This window comes from Halichoeres trimaculatus, unplaced genomic scaffold (assembly GCF_033239565.1).
Source record: "Halichoeres trimaculatus isolate MK-OKI-2021-1 unplaced genomic scaffold, fHalTri1.1 fHalTri1_scaffold_5, whole genome shotgun sequence".
NCBI lineage: Eukaryota > Metazoa > Chordata > Actinopteri > Labriformes > Labridae > Halichoeres > Halichoeres trimaculatus.
In genome coordinates, this window is record NW_027437183.1 from 39,784,153 (window position 1) to 39,794,503 (window position 10,351).

General features: G+C 42.5%; 1 protein-coding gene across 1 annotated transcript; it reads left to right on the top strand.

Moving 5' to 3' along the window:
- Nucleotides 1-68: 68 nt before the first annotated feature.
- LOC141790922 (lymphotoxin-alpha) lies at nucleotides 69-6,415 on the top strand. Its single transcript, XM_074671085.1, has 5 exons — nucleotides 69-270; nucleotides 3,368-3,398; nucleotides 3,486-3,548; nucleotides 4,784-4,843; nucleotides 5,324-6,415. The coding sequence occupies exons 1-5, from the start codon at nucleotides 97-99 to the stop codon at nucleotides 5,743-5,745; spliced, it is 750 nt and encodes a 249-aa protein (XP_074527186.1). The 5' UTR covers nucleotides 69-96; the 3' UTR covers nucleotides 5,746-6,415.
- The last annotated feature ends 3,936 nt before the right edge of the window (nucleotides 6,416-10,351 follow it).

Consider the following 10,351-nt stretch of genomic DNA (forward strand, 5'->3'; position numbering starts at 1 on the left):
AGACTCCCTACCAATGCAGCAGTCTGAACGTGGGCGACACCTCCCAGATAAATGGACGGAAGCAGGCGGCTGATCAGCAGTGCGCACACCGGTGGCATGGAGGACGACTACGGACCAGACACTGCGGTACAACTCCTCCGTCAGGAACACAGGCATCTCCAGCGGTTGTCCAAGTTCCTGGCTGCGGTTCATCTCCTTCTGATCTCTGCGGTCTTCGCTTTAGCGGCTGCCGTGGTGTTCGGAGCGCGAGCCCATTCCCCAGACTGCAAGGTAACTAGGACACCGGAAAGCGCGCGCTCCTTCCGCAAGCACGGGTTAATGCAGGCAGGAGTGCTGTGATATCCAGCTGCGCTGGTCAAACCAAGACCAAAAACAGACATCTAAAGACCAATCTAAAAAACAAATGAACATGGTAAGAGGCAGTTTTTTAGTGTTAATATAGACTTCTTTTGTTTATGTTTCAAGTCTTAATGCATCCAAAGCTCTTAGCAAATACATGTTGAGACCTTAGTTGTAAATTTTTTTGCATTGCTGATGACATTAAAAAAGCAGTGATCTTGGTGTGTTTGTAGTTTGGGGTATTTCTGCAGCCAGCCGTCCGAAGAGCTGGTGCACATTTTAGACCAAAGGCTGCACTGAAAGTCTTTACTGCAGTTAAACCCTGCGTGTAGTCTATCATGTCTCAGACAGTCTGTGTTGAGTAGAGCTACACTAGCCCTGTGTGTCAAGCATCTAAGACCATATGTAGTCTTTTCACATTAGTGATGTCAAATCATCCCAAAAACAGCTGTGCTGTGACCAATGACCCTCTGCAGCACGAAAACATTAATAGACAAATAAAAAAAAAAAAAAGTGCCAAATGAAGAAATAAATGCAGAGAATCTTAAATTTTGAGTTATCCTGATTTTAGTCTTTACAGGGGTCTTTGACAAAGAAATGTGGAGAGCATATCAAACATTTAGGGCTCTAATTTCATGGCGCAGCGCAGGGGGCGCAAGCCTGGGGCACCCTGCACAGTGTTACTTTCGTGCGGTGCACCGCCCTGCGCTGCCAATTTGACAATTTGGTAAACCATCTGCACAGAGATGGGTGTGACAGCGCACCAGGGGGAGGTGTCAGCAGATTCATGTTGGCGCAGTGACCATTTTGTGCCAAAAACAGTGCAGAAAGTGCGCTGAAAGCTCGCCAGCTCCAACTTGGTCTATTCTCGGCGCAAAGCGGAGCGCACCCTCCGCAGCTGTAATTTGGCACATGTGCTCTCACGTCAACAAAGTCTCAGAGGCAGGTTTCCAGAGTGTCAGACACATTTTAATGCAGTAAACAATCACAGTAATCACTATTTAATGTAACTGTCTGAACCAGCATATACATTTGTATCTATTTTAACTGTCCCGTCACATCTGATGTCAGATTAAAGCCGTTAACCTGACGGCAGCTGGAAGTTTGATGCACATCTTACAATTAAACAATAAACAGCCTTAACATCTGATACTGAGTATATATCTAGCTTCTCTCATTTCATTTAATTCAAAGAAAAGAGGGAGAGAAAAGACGAAGAAAAAAGAGACGAAATAAATGTATGTCACTCAGGATTTACCCGTGATTTCCCATATTTCTCTGTTTTAGTCTTTATTTTTAAAGTGATCTAAAAAGATGGAGTACATTATTGTAAGGAGGATGAGGTGGAGACACTGGGAGAGTATACAGTATATCACCAAAGGTTCTGCTATTTGGCGATGACAAACCAGGAGTGCAGGTGGATCAAAAGTATTCTGAATGAATAAGCCAGCTATGTAACTGTCTCTGTTGGAAATGAGGTGAGGTGTATGACATACATCTAAGTGTCAATTCTACTGTTTTCCCACACTGCCTTGCAGGGTACCTTTAACTGTGTGCTCAGTAATTTTCCCACACTGCTATCCTGACAGAGCTACTTTTCCCACACTGCCTTACAGGTTACCTTTAACCGTGCACTAAGTCATTTTCCCACACTGTTATCCTGACAGGGTACTTTTCCACACTGCCTTACAGGTTACCTTTTACTGTGCACTCAGTCATGTTCCCACACTGCTTTCCTGACAGGGTACCTCACAGATATAGTTTGTCACTCAAAATGATGTCTTAGTTCTAAATTTCCCAAATACTTTAATTACTTCTGTTAAGAAATGTGATGCTATCAATCTGACCAAAATACCTTGAAATTATTAATCTGACTCAGTTCTCCTCTCACCTCTTTCCGCGTAGTTCGTTGATGGGGAAGGATCAGGAGACGTCCTGGTTCTCAGTTGAACACAAATTTATTAACAAAAGGGAAGTATATGCATTTACAGAGATCTCTGGTGCAGCCTCATTTCCCTGTCCCTACATGTTGCAGAGACAGTTCATGAGACTCCCCCAGACTCTCTCCCTCAGCACCAATATATAGTCACTAACAGAGTTTCTGTTGTCCCCCTCTTATTGGCTGCTGGCCGTCTTCTGTCTCTGTCTGTGACTGGCAAGTGGGGGATCAGCCCCCCTTCACTTATCTGTCTATCTCCTAATTTTGTACTCCTATTAATGACAAAGGAACAGATTACATCTGTCCCGGGAGCTGGCCCACACTGTGACGCGCTTCGTGTCCTCCACTGCACCCCGCTGTCCATTGTCCTGCTGCAGGAACAGCAGCTCTGACCGTCTCCGCTACCGTGTCTTTCCAGCACACTTTCCGCGGTGCTGGGGATGACTCAGACCAATCAGACGCTGCGCCTCGGCCGCAGGGCATTTAGAGGCGAGGAGAGGTGCTCATTTGATCGGTGAAAACAGCGCTGTGCTGTGTTAAACTCACTCACGGCTTTTCTCCTCCCTCTCTGCCATGCGCGGAGGGAGGCGTGGATGCGCTCCTCTGCGCCTTGACTGCGCCTCTCTTGGCACTGTAGGAAACTTGCAAAGTGTGCCGGTCACGCCCTGTCCGCACGGCAAAGGCGCAAGCACAGGGCAGGTGCCCCTGCGCTTGGGCCTGGTCTACGAAATTAGAGCCCATAATGTTTGGTGTCATATAGAATTTAACCCTGTAGTATTGTTTGTATCTTTATCATAATGGATAAAAAGTGCAATAATTAATAGTTTTTTAATGTTGGAAGGCATCTCTGACTCCATGTCAGTGTTTTAGGGCCCTCCCTTGAGGAACCATTGCCCTACACCACTGCTTGTCATGTTATTTAAATAAACAAAGGCAGGTGTGAAGTTTAGTAGCTGTTCATATTGCAGTTCTATGAAGTCTTTTATTAGATTTAAACATGTAACTTGTCATAGATTTGTTATGATAAGTATTTACTTCTACAAAAACTGCACTTGTCAAAAACATTAATAAGTCTTTGTTTCCCTCCAGCCAACAATGCAATCTTACACCCATCCACCAGGTAAGCATCAAATTCAGAGATATTGTTCTATGCAGGTTAAATGTTTAATCAATTATCTGTCTGTTAAACTATGCTGTTGTGTTGCAGCAGGTGACATGGAAAAACATCAGCAACATACAGATTTGGAAAGTCCCAGTGCTGTGCCAACAGGTACCACATGTTTCATTATCACCGTGACAGAAATGTTTATAGTGTATATAATTAAGGTTTGAAGGAAAATCACTGTAGTTCATTTTTTTAGAGCTACAAGTACATGAGATGACAAGACAGACAACCACAGGGAATATGGGACAAAGAAATGACAACACAACTCATCACCAGGGTCACATGACCTTGTACTTGACTCATTACCCCCTAAGATACTTTATCCCCCACACAGCCTACCAAATGTCTGTATCTCCCAGGATGCAGAAACTATTTAAGGACCCAGGTTAATACATCAAGGAGGCAGTAATGTACTAAGAGATGTCGGATCATAGGAAACAGCATCCTTACTGAGGAATATACCATAATACAAAGATCTTAACCCAGAAATTTCCCAATGGTATACCAGAGCCTGCTCAGACCCTCTTTTAAAATCCTCAGAATGATTAAGCTAGTCGAGGTCCAGCAAAGAGTCCTTTATGGAGCGTGCTGGCTTTGGCTGCTTCCAGTTAAGAAGAGCCAGCCTTTAAAACCAAAAGGGAACCCAAGGGTACACAGGGTTAGTTTACGTAAGGACTTATCCCCCAAAAGTCAAAATCTCTGATCTCTGTGTAGAAAACTCTGTGCGCTCCGAGCACAAAGACCTGACAGCAGACCGCTCCAGGTAGACCAAAACAATTCCAAGGCTTTTGATCAGATCTGTGATTCAATTTGATCTTTGGTGTCACATAAGCTCTACACAAAACTTCAGACTGTTTGATCATGTTCTAAACACATTCAGAACCATTAATGCCAGATCTCCAAGTCTCCAAGTCCACCATGAGGTGGTCAAATTGTTTGCTCCCAAGCCTCTTCAGGAGAGGTACACACTTTAGATTTTCAGAACATAAAATCTTACCATCAAAAATCTGACCAGCTGTGCAAAGACCTTTACTCTGGGAAATCTGTTAAACAAGAGTGCCACAACCTGACAGCCAGACTGTTAATATTTAACCTTTTATGTATTATTTCAACAACAGAACCTGAGTTTATGAGGGTGGTATGCAGGGTCACACACCAGATTAGGTCTGAGAATGCATAGTTTCTTGCATGAGATTCTGGATTTATTATTGCACCAAAGAAATTAAATGAAAAAGAACAAATCTCTTTAGACCATGAGTGTGGAGCTTAATAAGGACAGAAGAAATCAAGTATGCTAGCAAAGGTGATAAAACAAAATCTCTGCTCTTGTATCGCTGCAGGTGACAAGGAAGAACCTCGGCACTGCACAGATTTCACAACTCCCAGTGCCATGCTGACAGGTACGACCCTTTTCATCCACCACAATGACAGACGTGTTAGGAATGAGAAAGGTTTTGAAGGAAAGAGGTCAGTTAGATAAAGCTAAACCTGGATGAAGCAAGACATGAGAATCATCTCAGCAGACAGTGATTCTCCATTCCATCTGGAAAAGATCAAGTTCCTTGACTTAGAGACCGTAGGTGTGACGGGCAAACTGCACGCTGGGAGATAAGTAACCCAGAGAGGTAATACAGGTTAAGACAGGATGGTCCATTACCATAAGGAGATTTCTGGGTCTAAAGTCTGAAAATACCAAAAGTATTTTTATTCCACCGTGGTTTCAATTTCCCTGAATGATAAAATGAAACTATTTGAACAATGGATTGATTGTTCAAAGTACCGGAAGAAGACAAAAGGCTTTTTTCTTGGTATTTATCAAACAAAGTGTTAATTTAAAGGGCAAAAAATGCTTGATTTTCCTTTTCTGCTCCCATTCTAAGCTCCTGAAGGTGTCATCACTAAAGGGAAATATCTGGATTGGGAGAGTACTGATGGGAATGCCCACTGTTGCGGGGGTTTCATCTACTCCAGTGGGCGCCTCGTGGTGCCCAGACAGGGCATGTACAGAGTCTTCCTGCAGATCACCTTTGAGAGTGGGGCCGAGCCATGTGCATCTGCCAGGGAGCTGAAACTCACCAACATTGTGTACTTGTCCCGGGTGAAGTACCCTAAAGATGTGGCCCTCCTGTCATCAGTTGACACTGTGACTTGCAGCCTGGTGTCATGGAGAAAATCGCTCTACACATCCGGCTTGTTTCTACTGGAGGCCAACAGCACGCTGTTGGTGACATCATCTTCACCTGAGCTTATCGCCAGGAGAGAAGAGGAGGTCTTCTTTGGTGCTGAATTTGTGTCTTCATAATCTGCTGATTGCTCAACAGATATTAGGGATGTTTCCAACTTCACCTGTAAAACTTAGAGATGAGGCCAAGGGGAAGTATTGTGAATTTTTAGAGGTTTTATTCTGTCTCTCTGGTGCCTTGTAGTCATTTTACATGATTTAAAGTGAAAGGAAATCTCATTTTTTTCCCCTCACTGCTGTTTTAAAATACCCTTATTTCAGCCCCTGTTTGCATCGCTTCCTTTGGGCTGCTGTCTCTTTAAGGCTCTTTGCTACGCAAACCCCTTTGCCTCTGATTGGCTGGCCCTCTGCAGGTCTGTAGGCTGCAGAGCTTTATGGACAGATCTTGGTCCTTAAGACCCACCCCTCCAACGTGACATGAACCTGTCAGGAGCATGACACCATTATTTCAAGATTTGGTGCTATTTTGAGAACAAGGTGACTGATCCATTTATAGACAGATGCAGGGATTTCTACAACATATCCAAAATATGTAGAGGCTTGATAATCTGCACAGATTTAGTCTGAACATCCAGCATTGTAAGTACCCCCTCTTCAAGAGCTTCCTTCCCTATAAATCTAAAAAAAAAACTTGCACTCAAAAAGCCACTTAAATCCAAATTGAATCAGGATTTCTTTATCTCACTTCATTTATAAGCTGCATTATTTTCACATCCCAGAGACATATGCTACCCTCACATTGTACATTGTACATATATATATATATATATATATATATATATATATATATATATATATATATTGCATGTTCTCCCCGTGCAAGCGTGGGTTCTCTCCGGGTACTCCGGCTTCCTCCCACAGTCCAAAAACATGCTCACCAGGTTAATTGTCCCTAGGTGTGAGTGTGTGCGTGCATTGTTGTCTGTCTATGTGTCAGCCCTGTGATTGACTGGCGACCAGTCCAGGGTGTACCCTGCCTCTTGCCCAATGATTGCTGGGATAGGCTCCAGCCACCCGCGACCCTAAACAGGATAAGCGGTATAGAAAATGGATGGATATATATATATAGCAATTCAAACAAAATTTCTACTAGACATTGGTATTAACTCAAATAATCCACACATGAAAAGAAATCACAACGTTCAGGTCCACAAATAATAATTATGGTGAATTCAGTACGATAACACAGGAAAAAAGTATTGAACTTGCTGACTGAGACTCATCTAATACTTAGTGGAGAAGCCTTTGTTTGCAATGACAGCTTCCAGAAGCTTCTTGTATGTTTGAACTAATCGCCCACACTGCTCAGGTGTGATTTTGATCCATTCCTCTGCACAGATTGTCTTTAAAACTGGAATATTCTTTGGTGCCCTCCCCAACCCTTTTCTTTAGTTCTTTCCACAAATGTTCAGTTGGATTGAGGTCAGGTGATTGACTCGGTCATTCTAACAGATTGATTTTCTTTTTTTGAAACCATTTGAGAGTCAACTTTGCCGTGTGCTTTGGATGGTTGTCCTGCTGGAAGGTCCAGTCATGTCTCATCTTCATCATCCTGGTGGATGGCAGCAGATTCATATCAAGAATTTCCCCATACATGGCTCCATTCATTGCTCCGTCAGTTATATGAAGTTTGCCAATACCATGAGATGAGAAACAACCCCTTGCCATGATGCTTCCACCTCCAAACTTAACTGTTGGTGTAGTATTTTTTGGCTGATGTGCAGAGCCATGTCTCCTCCAAACATGGCCTTTTCTTTAGGAATGGAGCGTCCATAGAGGCCATGGCGGTGGAGTGCATTGCCTTTTGTTTTCTCTGTAACAGCTGTACCTGCTGCCTCCGAGTCTTTCTGGAACACTTTCAGGGTGGTCCTTGGCTCGTTGAGTACTCTTCTGACTATATTTCAGTCAGAGCCTGGGAAATTCACCCTCCTTTAAATTTGAAAGCTGCTACTAAACCTTTTTTAGGCCTTTATTGAATGAAAAACAACAAAACAGTTGTTTAAGTGAGGAGGTTTAAATGTGAAACTAGAAAAACAGTAGACCAATCAGCATCCTCTCATACATAAACAGGACTTGGGAATTACAGAAATCTTGTATTCACACATCTGGATTTCTCAAAGCAAGCGTAAAAGAAGTCAGCAGCATGTGCTGAAAATCAGTCACAAGACAAAAGTGCTGATGTGAATCACTTTTTGAAAGGGGTCAAAATATGACATCCCGATAACAAATACCAAAAATATTCACAGCAAGAGCCCATGAATGATCCCAGGGTATGTTGTTGTTGAAATTTGTGCATGAACACTACTTAGACAGCACTTTAACACATTTACTTTTCTTACTGAAGTACCATAACATGCTGAGTGGGATTAACTCACATGAGTCTTTATTAGTCTGGAGGTATGTATGACTCCCATGGAGTGAATAACATACTGATGAATCACTGTGTTAGTATTTGCACTTGTTTTGCCATGCGTTGCTATGACCAGTTTGAAAGAGAGCTGAGTGTGTCGGAAACTGGCTGGCTTTCCAAATACTGCTTCTTTATTTCATTGATGGCTGCATTCTCTGTACTTCAATAACATGAAATAATGTCTTTATATCAGAATAAAAGGACACAAATCAGTTTTCCCTTTTCATCAAGGCTCTAAAAAAAGTGTGTACTCATATTTTGGCTGTGTCTCAAGATGTTTCTCATTTCATCTCTAATTTGACAATGTAATCCATAAAAATATGTGTGGACCTGGAGCTATCAAAAGGTAGTATTCCAGTGTTAAATGGGGGAGAAACGAGAATGAGGCAGATGGGGGATTTTCTTTTTCTCTTCTATTCTCCAGAACATGAGGTTGACGGCTGAAGATACAGGTGTGTCTCAATAAATGAGACAGTGGAGGAAAAGTCCATTTATTTCAGTCATTCAGTTCAAAAAGTTAAAATCATATACTATCAATATTGTAAAGATTCTGTAAACACAGAGAAAAAATATTTCAGCAATTATTTGTTTTATTTGTGACGATTATGGTTTGAAAATAATGGAAAAAAAAATATTTAATTTGCATGTGCATTTGAAAGCAGTCCCAGGGTCAACCATTGAACTGTAAAAAAATGGACGCCATCTTGCTTGGCTCGAAGTGAGGTTGCCACAAAATCTGCTCCCTCTGGTGGCTGGCTGCAGTATAAGTCAAAAAATCCAACTTTCCAGCCATTCCAGGTGGGTCAAACTTAAAAAACTTAATACACCTGGTAGAAATGTTTCTCACGTTCAATTGCTGTGGTGGTTTGAAAGTATCATTTGGCTGTCTTGTATTCAAGTCCTCTTTGTTCTGAAAAGTTTCGTTTTCAGTAGTTATAAGAGGTTAAAAACCAGGTTTTACGTCACATTTAACGATGATTGACAGCTGCCGTTCTTGGTTAATATATTTCAGTGATAGTAAAATATGTCAGGAGGTAGAGTCAAGAAGTGATTAGACTCTCCAAATAAAAAAAAAACAGATATCCGTCACCCAGCCCCACTCAGATTCTCCCAGAATCCCTCACAGTCTCTACTACACAGACTCTGGCTGCAAACTGCTTCAATGTCTGCGCCTGTGACGGGGGAATTTTGGCTTCAAAACCGTACAATGATGAATGGTGGAGCCAAACTGTCCACTCTATAAACAGACTATGGGTTCAACCATAATCCATTGTCGATGAGATCTTCAGTTGGCTACAAGTTAATAAAGTTACTTGTAGCTGCTGGTGCAGGTGATTCAAAGATGCCCTCTTATCTCTGTGACCCTGTGTGCCTGGTCTGTCCCATGGACTGTGTCCTCCCATCCTCCAGACTGTCCTACAGCTTATCAGCAGGATGGGACAAACATGCAACAGTATCTGTGCTCACATCAAAAGAAAGAGTTCACTTTCTAAACCAGCAAAAAAAACAACAAAGCATTGCAAACTGATAGTTTTCTCATAGCCTTCAACTGTGAATACTCATTTATGAGAACTGTAATGGGAGGAATAGCTACAGCTGGGGCTGTCAGCATCAACACATCAACCCCAGTGCCATACGTCTGGAAATGAACAGGTCACGTTTTCCAATGTGTCCTACTTCAACCCACACCCTTCTTTAGCTGCCACTGCGATTTCCTGCTGCATCTGTGATGAGAAATAACAACACTGCTTTTTTCACAGAGCAAAACTCTCTTTAAAACACTAAAAATATGTTCTTTGAGTTTCATGTACTAACATCAACAGCTCATAGTGTTTGATTAGGAGGGGATCAAAGAGTCACACAGCTGGTTAAGTTCACAGTTCTTGAGCTTGAGCACACAGAGGTTTCTACTTTACAAATGTTCTCAGTGTGATATGGATCAGGAGAACACACAGAGGGGTCCCAAAAAGTGAGCTTATTCCTCTGGAAGAAGTTCTTTGTCAGCCGGTCATTGTGACCTGCAGCGTTGTCCTGGTGAAAAATCCAGTCATTACCACACAGACCAGGGCCCTCAGTCATGAAGGAGGCCCCTGCAACATCTCCACAGAGCCAGCTGCCGTTTGACGCCCCTGACCAACCTGAAGCTCCATTGTTCCATTAAAGGAAAAAGCCCCAGATCATGATGGACCCCCTCCACTGTGAACACTAAAATAATAATAATAATAGCAATCTAAAAACCAAAACTTTTTTCTTTTG